This window comes from Prionailurus viverrinus, chromosome D4 (assembly GCF_022837055.1).
Source record: "Prionailurus viverrinus isolate Anna chromosome D4, UM_Priviv_1.0, whole genome shotgun sequence".
Classification (NCBI taxonomy): domain Eukaryota; kingdom Metazoa; phylum Chordata; class Mammalia; order Carnivora; family Felidae; genus Prionailurus; species Prionailurus viverrinus.
This window is the reverse complement of record NC_062573.1, coordinates 13,320,749-13,335,121: the sequence shown is the minus strand read 5'-3', so window position 1 is coordinate 13,335,121 and position 14,373 is coordinate 13,320,749. Positions and strand designations below refer to the sequence as shown.

At 55.8% G+C, this 14,373-nt stretch overlaps 1 protein-coding gene across 6 annotated transcripts in view; it reads right to left on the bottom strand.

The window, feature by feature from the left end:
• Positions 1–14,373, bottom strand: part of WHRN (whirlin) — a 95,745-nt gene that overhangs the window by 57,008 nt on the left and 24,364 nt on the right. For 5 of the 6 annotated variants that reach the window (XM_047828994.1, XM_047828996.1, XM_047828998.1 and 2 more), the window contains exons 2-3: positions 12,634–12,852; positions 869–994 (exon numbers count right to left, since the gene is read on the bottom strand). In XM_047828994.1, the coding sequence (XP_047684950.1) occupies positions 869–994; positions 12,634–12,852 (345 nt within the window). The remainder of the gene's footprint in view (positions 1–868; positions 995–12,633; positions 12,853–14,373) is intronic. The other variant, XM_047829000.1, reaches the window with a different exon arrangement.

Sequence of the window (14,373 nt, the reverse complement as noted above, 5' to 3'; positions counted from 1 at the left end):
CGTCGCTGCTGCCTTGGCTTCCCCGGCCGGCATCAGGACTTAGCCCATTCATTAGGCCATCTGTCTTCTGGGCCCAGGGTCCTCGCCTCTGCCTCACTCAGTGTCACAGCCCCCCAGTGCTCTGAGCAAGTTCTGGCAGCAAGGTGGTATAGTGCAATGGCTGGGAGCATGGGCTGTGGAACAAAGACGGCCTGGGCTCAGTCCTGCTCTGCAACCTGTCAGCTGCGTGACCTTGGGAAGTCTGTTTCACCTTCTCTCCATGTCCACCTCCCTGACTGGAAAATGTGGGTAAGAGCCACCTACCCCAAGGGGCAGCCTGAGGGTTCAATGAGACGTGTGTGAAGCCAATGAGCAGCACCGGGCACACAGTTAGCGTTCTTTAAAATGAGAACGAACGATATGATTTCAATAATTGCTGGTTGCCCTGATGGAACGCCAACCGGGAGCTGCTCGGTGCAACCCTAACCCAGCTCCCGCTTTCTCCTCTCTTCCCTGTCAATGCTCCAGAACGAAACTGAAGTCGGGGCCACCGCAGCCATTGACAATGTTTGCAAAGCAGCAGCCACGAAGAGCTCGGCTGGCCCGCTGCCCGCCACCGCATGGGAGGCTGCACTGCTCCGAGGACAGCTAGGAAACCAGCTCGGGAGGCTGGGGGGTGGGCCCTGTTGCTTTGCTCTGAGCTGCCAACTGGAGGCATGCAGCCAGGGGGACTCCTGGCCGGGACCAGTCCTCAAGGTGGGGTGCCCACGGCCTCACTGGAGGTCTGACCGAAATCAGCCGCACGGAGCTCCACACGTGGCTCCTTCACCCTCACCCCACGCATGCGGCCCTGGTGCCCACCCCCTCCTCTGGGAGTCGGGCTGCTCACCTTGAGTCCGCTGCTTTCTGCTTCTGAGCCCGGGTCCACGCCGGTGACATAAATGCCCAGGCCGTACTCAGCTCCCCCTCGGATGGTGAGGCCCAGGGACCGGCCATCCCCCAGCACCAGGTTCACCTGTGGGAGGGACAGAAGATAGCATTGGAGGGCCTGGAGGTAACAGGAACTTCCGGGGAAGGGGGGGGGCGGGGCATCGCAGTCTACGGAGGCCCTGACATACCCTGAAGGGCACACCGATTCAGGCCAGGAACATTCCAGATCCCCTGCCCCAGTTCAGCCTCCAACTTGCTGAGTGACCTTGGGGAAGTCCCTCTCCCTCCCGGGGTCACAGTTGTAAGTGCAGTGAAAGGAAGGCGTTGAAGGAGGTGACCCCTGATGCTAACATCCTAGAGAACCTCTACATTTCAGGTTTTCATGTGTGCTTCACACAGTGGGGGCCACGCACACCCCCGGCTGCCCCTCAGCACCCCCTTCAGCCAGGGAGAGCCTGCTCTGGCCCCAGGCTCCCTCACCTCCCATCTTCCTTAGGTTCAAGGCTAAGTCCACTCTGCCACCCAAGGACCCGCTGCCTCCTCCCTGGAAGTCTCCCACCAACCACGGGTCTCCTGCCCTCCCAGGGGTCTCCTGCTTCCTCAGGGGTCTCCTGCACTGCCACCCACACCAGCGGGTCACAACATTATCACCTCAGCTGCCCTTCCTTCTACAAACACAGGGAGCACTGGCTGAGGGCAGGCATAGCCCATGCTGGGCCAGGGGACCAAGGGACAACCCAGACATAGTCCTGCTCCTGAAGGTCTCACCAGAGGGGCACACAGACCAGTAAACAGACCTTCACAGAACAGCGTGAGCAGGCGTGATGGGGCGGCTCATGGGGCCACGAGTATGCAGAGAAGGTGCAAGGTCCTGACTGGGGGCGAGGGTGGTGGTCAGGGGGCTTCCTGGAGGTGACATCTTCTTGATGAGACTGGAGGGTGAGCAGGAGTCAACCAAGCAGGGGCTGGGCAGGGGCAAGAGGGGCTTTCCAGGGTTACAGGTGAGAAGCAGGGAAGCACACTTTGCTTAGGATAGGAGGGTGGAAGTGAGTCACTGTGGCCAAGGCAGGGAGTGCAGGGGGATAGCTAGGGGGCTAGGAGGTCAGGCAAGGGAGGCTGGGGGCCGATTCAGGTTAAATGTGCCTTGAGCATGAGAGAGGAATTTATAGAAAAGGGAAGAGGCACCAGAATAGCTGGAACTGCCCCAAAAGAACAGAAAATACCCCTCAACAAGACCCAGGGACATGTAAGGGACCCAAAAAGAACACAGTGTGACTGCCCACAGAACAGCGTGGGCACCTGTTGGCATCAGGAGAGGGCAAATGTCATGGAGTTAGGGAAGCCATCCAACCAGCTTTCAATTTCTGAAAAGTTATTCACCTAAGAATTACCAAGGGCTTTGTGCCAGTCATCTGAAGCCTTTCACGTATATTATCTCACTTAATTCTTCAACCACCCTGGGTGGAGGTGGCAAAGAGGACAGACTCAAGTCCAAACTGCCCAATGAGGCTGGAGCCGCTGTGTGACCCTGGGCAAGTTACTTAATCTTTCTGTGTGTCCTCAGCCTCCTCACCCATCAAAGGAGGGTGAAAATAGCCTTATAAAGTCACTATGGAAAGGATCAAATTAAGAGACAAATGTAAGCTAGTTTCTGGCCCGGAGTGAATGCTTGGTAAGCGGCAGCCGCTGTTGGCTCCATTTTGCACACGACAAAACCAGACAGGGGCACACAGCCACAGCAGACTCCTATAGGCTGGCAGAGAGTTGTCAGGAGACAGCCCCCCAGATGGAATGCTTCTACGGAGTTTGGCTCTAGGACTGCACACTCTGGGGGGTGGCCCCGGCCCCCCTCGGGCCACAGTGGCTCCCGGTTTCCTCCTCAGGCAGGAAGACCCCATTAGAAAGGACAGCATCTGTGAGGCCCTCGGAGCTCTCAGGGGGCACCTGGGAACAGTCACCCAGAAACGTCAGAGAGATGGATGTTCCAGAAACAGCAGGCTCTGAGGACGGGCTTAGGAATAACAACCCAGCCCTTGTGATCTGCCCCCTCCTGCCCCAGGACCGCTCCATGGCTGGGAGAGCTCTCAGGTGACGTGGGTTCACGGCCCGCTCAGTCTGCTCTCACACACAGGACTGTGCGTCTGGGAGGTGACAGTGTGCTGGGTACGGGGGCAGGCTCCGGACCGCTGAAGCCTAATCCCGGCAGTGACGCTTGCTAGGTGTTTGTCACTCCACACAAGTGATTCCACCTCTCTGAGCCTCAGCTCTCTCATCTACAAAACTGCCTCCAGCAGCCGCACCCGCGTCACTTGGATTCTTGCCGGGGACGCGTGGGTCCGCAAACCTGGAGCGTTCAGACTCGTGCCTGGCACCGCGGAGGCAGTCAGGCAACCCTGGCTGTTGTTCTTACCTCCAGAGTGGCCCGCTCCGTCCAGCAAGCCGTGGGGCTAGCTGGCACAGCCGTGCCCCGGGAGAAACGCAGAGGCGCCCTCCCAGAGGTGACGGGTGGGCTGCAGCCGAGGCTGGGACAGGCTCCCCGGTGTGCACTCGCTCACCCAGCCCCAAGTCTGAGCCAGGCCTCGCCATGGGCGCGGGACCACAGGACGAGCTCACCGGGTCCCCGTCCGCAAGTGCTGGGAGTGCTGGCTGCTGGTGGCTCACAGCTGAGCCCCTGCCAGGAACGGCCTCCCCCTGGAGCAGCTTCCGTGCGTGCGGGGACCGGGAGAAGGGGGCAGGCGAAAGAGTCAGAGCCCAGCCTCCCTTCGTGACAAAGCCAGCGCAGCCCCAGTGCTCCCGCGGGACCGGCCGAGGCGTCAGCCCAGCACAGTCGCCAGCATCAGTCAAGCCCAGGGCAGGGGACTGCTGCTGTGATAAACGACCACACACTTAGTGGCCTGGAACAGCACAGATTCATTATCCTAGAAGCTCTGGAGGTCAGAAGTCTAAAGTGAGTCGACAGGACTGCATTCCTTCTAGAGGTTCTTAGGGAGAACCCGTTTCCTTGCCTTCTCCAGCCTCCAGAGACCACCTGCCTTCTTGGGTTCATGGCCCCTTCCTCCATCTTCAAAGCCAGCAGGGTAGAACCTTCCCACCTCTCTCTGCTCCCGGCGGGACGCCACCTTTTCTCTGACTCTGACTCTCCTGCCTCCTTGTTCTGAGGGTCCTTGTGACTGCACTGTGCCCACCCAGGGAACACAGGAGAGTCTACCCTGTCATGAGAGCCTTAACTTCATCACATCTGCATGTGATGGACATGAAAGGTGACGTCTTCCTAGGCTCCAGGGAAGAGGCAGTGGGTGTCTTGGGTCATCATTCTGTGTACCACAGGCACACATCTAGAAACCTCATCAGGGATATCTCGGTCTCAGAGTCCATTCTGGGAAGCCTGACCTCAGGCAGAGGGTCTCAGAAATACGACCCCTGAGCCCCGAAGGCCTTAGAGGGTCATTCTGGGAAAGGGGACGTATTCTGGGGGCAGGAGGCAGGAATGTGTCAAAAGCTCAGAATCTGGACAGAGCCGGGCCCCCCAGGAGTCCCGCAGGGTTGCTTGGCTGAAGCATTGCAGGGAAGGAAGGAAAGGGACAGCAGTAGCCAGTGGGGGACCATGATCCAGGCCGAGAAGCCTGGCCTTTAGACCAGGAGAGAGATGGGCTCAGACTCATTCCGGTTTTAGGAAGACTACTGGCCCGCAGAGGGGGCCACTTCCTGGAGATCCTTCAGGAGAGGGTGTGCACCTTGAGACAGCGGTGGAGTGGGAGAGGCAGGGGGCTCAGACCTGGGGGAGGCCAGTGAGACAGGCTGGGCACAGAGTGGGCAGTTCTCATCCGGACCCCCTACCCTGCCCGCAGAGTGGACCCCTTCCTCTGTGCTCTGACTGCAGGGCCTGGGGTCTCCACACCAAGGCTCCAGCCCAGCTCATGCGGTGGCCTGCAGTCCGTAGCTCCCCTCCCCCACCCGGGCTCTCCAGCTCCAAGACCTGAAGATTCTGGGAGGAGAGAGTCAAGAGGAGCCCCGTGACACCCAGACAGCAACGGTTGTCTGCAGCTGCCCCCTCTGCACGCTGAGGATGAACACAAACCTCCTTGCCTCTCTGCCACCTCCCCATAAATCCTTCTTCAAGTGGGAATAAAACGGAGTCTTTATCACAGAACTGTAATAACAGTCCTATCAACCACAGGGTAATCTGCCTCAATCACTTGCTAGAATTCAACCAGCATTTGAGAGGGGGAAAAACAAATCACTTATGGGAAAGGACACTGAGCTGTGAGAAGCAGCCCAGCACAGAGAAAAGCATGCATTCATTCCCACTGACGAGATGAATAATAACTCATGAAATTAATTGGTCACTTAGTGTATGGTGTATTTCCTAAATCCAGGCACTGGATGCATTATCCCATTTAATCCTCTCTCTTCCTCTGTGGTTTCCCCCATTTTCCTGATGAGGAAACTGAGGCTGGAGAGGTAAAATGATGTGGCCAAGGCCACACGGTCGGCAGCTGGCCCGCCCAGGCATTTAACCAGCAGGCTGCGCTGCCTTCCACAGGCTTGAATTCAAATCCTGATTTTGCCCTTTACTCCTGGGAAACCGTGGGGCAAGGCCCAATTCTTCTGTGATTTTCAGTTTCCCCATCAGTAAATTGAGACTCGTACAACCTACCTGGAGCAGGCACTGCTCCCCTCCTTGCCCTTGAACCCCGGCCCTACCCAGAAAGGAACAGAGCAGCGCTGAGAGATGAAGTCAGTCCAGGCCAACCTGGTTCCTCTCTTTCAGGGACATGGGTAGTCTGGGCCACTTCTGGCCAACGGACACGATGAAGGACGTCTGCTGGTGGATGCTGGGAGCAATTCTTCCCCCAGAGAAGAGAGAGGCATAGGCACAGGAAGAGAAGGGCCTTCTGCCTGCCCGCCCTACTTCCACTCTGCTTTGGATGCAGCCGTGAGAGGATGCGATGGCAGGAGCAGCAGCTGCCATTCTGCAGCTGTGAAGCAACGAGCCTGAGACAAAAGCCAGCCAGAAGAAGGACAGACTCACCAGCAAACCACACCTGGAGCCACCGAGCCCTACACCTGAGGCATCCCATAGCCTGGACATTCGGCCCAGACAACCACTCCTTCATGGACTTCAGATCTTACGTCATCTCCTCAGTGAGGCCTTCCCTGCCCCTCTCTAGAATCACCCCACTCATCAGTGTCCCCCATGCCCTTTTCTTGCTTATCCCATTTACTATACACTACACATCACTTATTTTAACACACACACGCCGTGAACATAATAAGCTTTGGAAGGAGGTCGTCCTTGGCTGCCGACTGCTGTATTCCCAATACTCAAAACGGTTTTTGGCCCACTGTAGGTATTCAATAAACGTTTCAGGATGAAGAGATATGAAAGGTCGCCTGCATCTCGCTGGCATTCGATAAACGATGGTGGTTACTGGAATTAATGACCACGCTTCAGGCACTGCTGTGCTCTACGCTTACGCACACGATTACTGATCCCTGAACAGTCCCTCGTGCCCGCCGGGACTGTCCCCAATCTTGTGGACAGGGAGGCTTCGGTGACCAACCCAAGGTGAAGTGACTTGTCTAAGGTCACACAATCAGGAAGTTCAGAAACCCCAGGCCCAAAGGCCCTGCTCACCCTGCACCAGGTTAGGTCCCGGCCTGAGTCAAGGGGCAGATTGCGTCCTGTCTCTGTGGCTGCTGAAGTGAGTCTGGAGAGCTGCTACCTGGTCTGATGGCTTGGCACGGCGTGGCAGCTGAGGGATGAAGAAGGCACCACAGTGGAACGGGACTTGCCCATTTGCTCAGGGGCAAACGACCTGGGAGGGTGACACTTGAACCTTACCATTGGCTGCTTCTGCCCCCATCATTCCCCTGAATGAATCCCAGGTGCTGACCAAGGCTGCTGGTGCGGGGAGAAGCCGGAGGGGGCCTCGGCTGAGGCCGTGTGCAGGCCAGCCCTGAAGAGGTGGAGCCAGAGGACAGCAGAGGACAGCAGCGGAGGCAGGGGAACTCTTCCCCATCAGGCACCAGGAGGTGCCCGCCAGGACAGGACTCAGGATCTGAGAACAATGCGGCCCTACCCCTCGCAGGCTGTGTGACCTGCAGCAACACATTCAGCCTTTCTGCACCTCCATTCTTCCATCTGGAAAATGGGAATATTGGTACCAGCTGCAAAGACAGATTTTAGCTTAAGAGTCAAATGATTTGGGGCACCTGGGTGGCTCAGCTGGTTAAGCATCCAACTCTTTCTTTTTTTTTAACTTTATTTATTTTTGAGAGAGAGAGAGAGAACATGAGCAGAGAGGGGCAGAGAGAGAGGGAGACACAGAATCCGAAGCAGGCTCCAGGCTCGGAGCTGTCAGCACAGAGCCCGACGCGGGGCGTGAACTCGCAAGCCGTGAGATCATGACCTGAGCCGAGGTCGGACACTGACTGAGCCACCCAGGCTCCCCAAGCGTCCGACTCTTGATCTCTGCTCAGATCATGATCTTGCGGTTCATGAGTTCAAACCCCTCATCGGGCTCTGTGCTGAGGGTGCAGTGCCTGCTTGGGATTCTGTCTCTCTCTCTCTCTCTGCCCCTCGCCTTCTTGTGTTCTCTCTCTGTAAAAGAGGCAGATGATTCTACGAAACCTCATCGAAATCGGAAAATGCCAGTGCGGAGGAAAACCGCTGGGATGTTGGGGTTCCCTCGCGCTGGTTCTGATGTCCATCACCCAACTGATAACCCTTGTCCAAGAAAAGGTGGTGACAGAACGTACGTGTGGCCTGTGGAAACAGCAGAAGCAGGAGAAAGAGACTCCCTCTGAAAGCCCTGCTCCTGTTTCCGTGGGGTGTTCCCGCATGAGCCCTCCCGGAGCGACTGCCCCTTCAAACTGAGAACCCAAGAACAGTTCGTTGTGCCCTGAAGCTCAGACTCAAGGGCAGGTAGGTGGGGGGACACCTGCCTCAGAGCAGGACCTGGGAACACTGTGCTCATCCCGTGTGCCCCAGACACGGCTGGTAAGCCACCCGCTCCCGCTTCCTCTCTCCTGCGACATCCCAGCCCCGTGAGCACTCTCAAACCGTCCTCCGCTTCAAGCCGTTTGAAGGAATGAGCTCATCCCCTGCGTCCAACTCATAAACGACCCCACTGTGAACATCCACACACAGAGAAGGCCATCGGACCACTAACCTTCCCCCAAGGTTTATTTTCCCCCTTGGAAGTTCATCTTGACTAAAACTGGAAACGTCACTTTTGGCTCCAGGGGCTCCTTATGTTTTCTTTTTACTTCGACCAGTCCCACCCCCTACTTTGAAGATGAGCTTAGCACCCCCTTTCCTTCGCCATCTCATAAAGGTCCTAGCACACATGGGATCACTTTGACCATCCCTCCCCTGCTGCCTGCAGAAAAATGTCCCCTAGGGTGCACAGGCGATCCTAGTCTGTCATCCCAGCCCTGCTGTTCCCCAAGCGTAACTCACACAGGACACCAGTGGTGGGGAGGGGGTCCCAAGACCCATCTTTTTCTCTCTGCCCTCCTTCCCACTGTCACACCCTTCCCTCTGCCTGGACCACTGTTCCTTCCATTGCTATGTAGCCAAACTTCAAACGTTACCTCCTCCAGGAAGCCTTCCCAAATCTCTGGCTGGCAGGATCTCCCTCCTCTGCACACCACAGCGCTCTCCCTATCCCTTTTACAGAGCATATCCCATGAGACCTTGGGCAATGTGCCATTGAGGCACCTCAGCTTGCCTCCTCTGGGCTGCTCACACTGGGGACATGGCACAGGGCAACATTAGGACAGAGGGCTCGGAAGGAGACAGATCTGGCCCTGCCCCTGAACACCAACCACTCCCAGCTGCGTGATGTTGGGCACGTCATTGCTCTGCTGAGGCACAAAGGTCCACCATGAAGAAGACTGCTCAGGAAAAAAACTCCTATCACCTCACACCCATTAGGGTGGCTCCTACCAAAAACAAAACAAAACACAAAAAACCCCCAAAAACAGAAAATAACAAGTGTGGGTAAGGATGTGGAGAAACTGGAACCCTCATGTACTGTTGGCAGGAACGTAAACTGGTACAGCCACTGTGGATAACGGTACGGTAGTTCTGCAAAGCATTAGAAATATGATTACCATGTGCTCCAGCAACACTTCGGAGAACTGTGGCTTTACGCCCTGCCCCTAAACCATTTTCCAGTTTTCAAGTGGGGTTCAGCTAACCGGGAAAGAACTCCAAAGTGTAAGGCCTGGAGGGCTGCTGAGCTCGGATGAGTGTCACCTCCCCTGTGGGTGAAGGAGAGGTGACAGAGACAAAGAACGTGCCTTTTCTCCCTGGGGACTGATGGGTTGGGCACCAGCCCCCAAGGGCACACGCCAGAGGCAGCTCTTCAGATCGCAACAAAAATAGCAACTTGGGAAGCAGGTGGCCACACCCTCCCCTGTAACTTTGCTGAGAACGGCGTGCCAAGGTCTGATCCCACAGGATTCAAACCCAGCAAACATTACTGACCTTCAGTCTACCATGCACCCGGCGGCTGGCAAGGTGTTTTCGTTTTAATTCACTCGTTCATATAATAAACACCGAGCACCTACACTGTGCCAGGCACTGATCCAGGCCCTACGAGTGTGCCAGGGCGTGGAACCAAGGTCCTTACTGCCACGGAGTTTACACAGTGGTGGGGAAAGTAGCCCCTACCATTGTTTCCAATGGAAACAATAGCTCAGAGCGCTTACGTAACTTGCCCAAGGTCACACAGCTGGCAAGCTGCGGGGCCAGGATTTGAATCCAGGCGGCCTGACTCCAGTGTCTCACCCTCCCTGTCACACTCACGCTAACCCATTTAACCCCCCACAACAAATGTGTTCTGGTTTATTAGAGCTGTGGAGGCTAGGGTATTCCAGAACGGGAGCCTAGAACAATAGCAATGCTGTCCGCCCCCTGCCCCCTGCCCCTATTCACCTCTGAGGACACGACAGTAACGTGAGAGCAGATGGGTCTGATTCCCAGAGAGTTACGTATTTTCTTCCCTTCTGTTCCTTCCCTCAGCCTCTCCGGACGGCTCGGCTCTCACGCTTCAGCGTGGAGCACAGCGTTACTTGGAAAGGCTGCAACGCCACAGCCACCTTTGGAGGGCAGCTTAGGTGGCTTTCACAAGTAATTTTGCAACATGTGGGATTTTTCCCATCACTACTGCACTGGGAACTTGTTACCCTGGAAGGCGTGTGTCTCCTGGGGCTGGGGGTGAGGAGTTTTGAAGTTTGGCATGGGAAGTCTAGGAGTCTGGTCACGGTGATTTGGAGTAGAGACCAGGACAGCGGAGAGAAGAGAGTCAGAGCCGGCCAAAGTCCAGGCACAGGGAACAGAAGTGCGGGCCGCAGAGAGATTTCCCCACATCCCTCTCAACAGGAAATGGGGATTTCCATGCTACATCGGCAAGAAGAAGAACAGAAGGGAGCATGGAAGCTTATCTGGAGCCGCAGGGTCTGTGAAGGCCACTCTGCTGTGGTCCAGGGTATTTCCTGCCTCCTGAGGCCTCTGAATCCCTGGAGCACAATTCTCTAAGTCTCTGCCTTCCACATTCCTATGTAAGTTATTCTAAGACTCCTAGGGGGTACCTCATCTCCTCCCAGCCCTCCTACCTGCTCAATTCCAGTGACAGGGCCCTCTTGCTAAGCACCCTTCTTGCTAAGCCTTGAGGACGTGGGCTGGTTTCCATCTCAGGGCCTTTGCACACGCTGTCCTTGCTACCTGGGATTTTCAGCCCCCAGAGTACATGGCAGCTCTTTCTTCCCCCCACAGGTCTCAGCTCAGAATCATCTCCTCAGAGAGGTACTCCCTGACCACCACATCTGAAGCAGTGCCTCCCTCTCCTTCACTCTCTACTCCTCTCTCCTGATTTTACTCTCTTCCATCATTCTTCACCATCGTAATGATCTTATTCACTTATGCTCCTTTCTGGATCATTGTCTCACTCCTCCCATGAACTCCAAACTCACTGGAAGCTTCCCCAGAGCAGGGTCTCACCTCTCTTGTCCCTCTCTCTATTCCTCCCTCCCATAACAGCATCAAGCACACCACAGGTGCTCACTAAGTATGGGGCGACCCGTGGAATGGGTTCTAGTTGCCACAGTACCCTCTGAGTCTCTCTTGGATTCCTCAGCTTTGAAATGTGGATAAGGACAGCCACCCTGCAGGGCAGGGCAGCCGTGAGGATTCACCAGGATGCTGTAAGCACAGAACCCAGCACCCATCGGCGCTAGGCCCCACGCAGGGAAAGGCTCAAGGGGAAGATAAAGCAAGTTCTCTGGCCAACGCTGGAAAGCCGGCCGTGAAAATGACTCAAGGCCACAGGCAGCCTTGCTTTCTCAAGACTGCTGCCGAGCAACAGGGATCCCCTGGTGGGGAGGGGTCCGAGCCCACTCGTGCCCACCCGCGCTGGCCACCACGCAGAAGGCCAGGTGGCTCTGGAGGAGGCACCTACCATCTGGCCACCCTGCCACTCATCACCCAGCACAGCAGTCGCGGCCCCCTCTGCCACAGCCTGCATACTGATGTTTGCACAAAGAACACAAAACCTGCTAAGTGAACGCTGTGCTCTTATGGTCAGAAAAGCAGAGCTGAGAAAAAGAGTCTCCAGATGGAAGGCCTTGCTTGGCCTGGAGCCTCAAGGCACGTGGCCTCCGGGCTGTTAGGGTCGAGGTCCTAAAACATGGGGCGAGCTGCCTGCAGGAGTTACATTCTTGGTCTCAGGAGCAACCATGGGGTGCAACGCAAATAGCATCCAGAACAAAGTTTAAGAACTTAGAGGAATCATCTCTCCGTCTTTTTTTTTTTTTTAAACAGTTAAGATGTGGGAGAAGGAGGGCTTTGGAAGGGGGCCTCTGTTGATGCCCCTGCTCCCCTTCTTCTGGGCAACCATCCTGCCACCACCTGCCATAGTCTTGGTGGTCCTGTCAGTCAAAGTGCCCCGCCCTCCCCAGCAGCCAATCAGGCGCTCCCTCCCCGGGCTACTCATCTGCAGGGGAAGGAGGCAGAGCACTGACCTAGTGGGAATCCCTTCCCTCCGGGAGGCTACACCCTGAGTCCCTGCCCACATCCTTCCAGTAAATACTCGCTCTGTACAAGGTGACCAGCACCAGCTTCTGTTCTTTACAACCCAAGACCCACAGCTGCAAAAGGCGTCCTGCGGAGCCTAGAGTCCTGGCAGCTGCCTGTGCCCATGCGCCTGGGTCTGGACCACTGAGAAGTTAAACTGTGTCTAACTGAAACTGTCTGAGCTGTCTCTCCTCCCGTTTCCACTCCAGGGGCTAGGGTGGGGCAGCTGCAACCATCAGAAGGGCCAAGCCCTCAGAGGGTGACGATGGAGGGAATCTGGGTCCCGGAATAAGATGTGGAGCAGAGCTGTGGCACCCGGCCAGACTGTCCCCTCTGTTCTGTGTCAGGGAGAAATAAAGGATCCCATTTAAGTCACAGTCTTTGGGCTCCTTGGTTGCAGGATCTTAGCCTGCATCAGAATATACACTGCACGGGTCAAAAAGAGAAGAAAACACGATGAAACCCTTCAGGGGGCTTGAGAGCAGGACAGAGACTCGAGAGAACCAAGCTCCTGTGTCCAGCCTCCAAGAAGCTTCCCTGTTCTGGGTCTGGTCAGGAGAACGGGGTTTCGAGGGGGCCAGCCTCCCCCACCGGCCCTCCATGCCCAGCCGACTTGCCGGGGCCATCACCGGGCAGCTCACCTTTTTCTCATCCCCGCCTTGCAGGAGGTTCAGGGTGCTCCTCGAGTCACCCTCGCACTGCCTCAGGGTGCTGCTGTGGGTCTGGGGCAGGCCTGAGGGCGGGGAGATGCTGCGGCCCTGGGGGTCCACCCAGGTATAGATGTGGTTGGTGACATAGCCCCCAGGGATGCGCCCCGCTGAGTACACAGACAGCACCAGCTTCTTGGAGCCCTTCAGAGCCTAGAGAGAGAGAAAGAGAGAGAGAGAGAGAGAGATGTGAGTCAGCAGGAAGGGGGGCAGTGAGGGCCTACCCTTCCCACACCCAGAACTTACTTCTCTCAGGACCCCATGCATGGAGGAGGAGGCCAACCCCCGAGACCCCTTTTTTTTTTCTCTAGCTCTCAGTTTTTGTCCTATGGAGACATCCGTCCCACCCCTGCCTTGAAGTGGTCCAAACATAAGAAATACGATCTCTCAGCACAGCTGTGCAGAAGAGTTAACACAGCAGGCTGAACACTGCATCCTTAGGAAGCCCTGCTTGGCTGGCATCTGGGAACCTGGATTCTGAGTGTTCCTCCTATTCCCTAATGGATAAGGCTGGCTCACCATGCCTGGGCTACTTGCAAACTATGGGGAGAGAGGGGGGTTCTGGAATGTGGGTCCAGGCAGAGGGGACCTACGTGACCAGACCCCAATAAAAACCCTGACACTGAGTCTCTAAGAGCATCCGGGGAGACAACATTTCACAGCTCATTCCGTGCTCATCCTTCAGCGAAGGGAGACTCAGAAGCTTGTGCCTGGTATCCTACAGGCTTTGCCCCCTGCACCTGCTCCCTGTGTTCATTTTGCTGTGTATCCTTTTGCTGTAATAAATCTTAGCCACAAGCACAACTATTCGCTGAACGTGTGAGCCCTCAAGGAACCCAGGCGGTGGTCTTAATGACCCCGACAAGACAGTCAAGAGATAAAACTATGGATAATGAGAGCTAAACATTTATAAAGAGCCTGTCTGTGCAAAACACCCTGTTCTGTGCCCCACATGCTTTTATCTCCTGAAATCCTCATGGAATCCAACCTTCTTGGGAGAGAGGCCCATTACTCAGATGAAGAAACAGAGGGAAACCACCTGTCCACATAGCTAGCAAGGGCCTCCTTTTCCACAGCAACTAGTTTTGAGTGTGGATACCACCTTTATTCCACATTTTCTGATCTGGGGATGGAACCACCACATGGAGAGGTGAGCCCGGACTCTGTGTCCAGGGTGGAAGCTGAGACTGGCCGTCCTCCTTTCTCACAGCGCACCTGGAGCTGAGATGAAGCCGTTTATGCAGGGACAGTCACTTAGCACCCGGATTAACAGCAAACCCTGCAACCGGGGGGCTGTGTGAGCAAACTGACAGTAACCTGAACATACGGAGCCCATGCTGGCATTATAACCACATTCTAAAAGTATCACAGAGAGTTTGTAATGCTGTGGATATGTGATCTGTTGTACTGCGAGATGGGGCCGAAAGGACACAAATTGTATCTTACCATATGACCTCAGTTACGTTAAGATAAAAATCACACAGGAGTAATGGTGCCAAAATGCCAACTGTGTGTCTCTCTAGGCGGCAGGATTATGGGCAGTTATTATTCTGTCCTTCCCGTTTCTCAATATTCCCTGCAAGTTCCAGAATGAGGATACGTTGCTTTTGGTAGAAAGTCCAAAAAGGGGGAGCGGAGTGCTTCGCTTTCTGACCCCCCCAAGCTTGCCCGGAT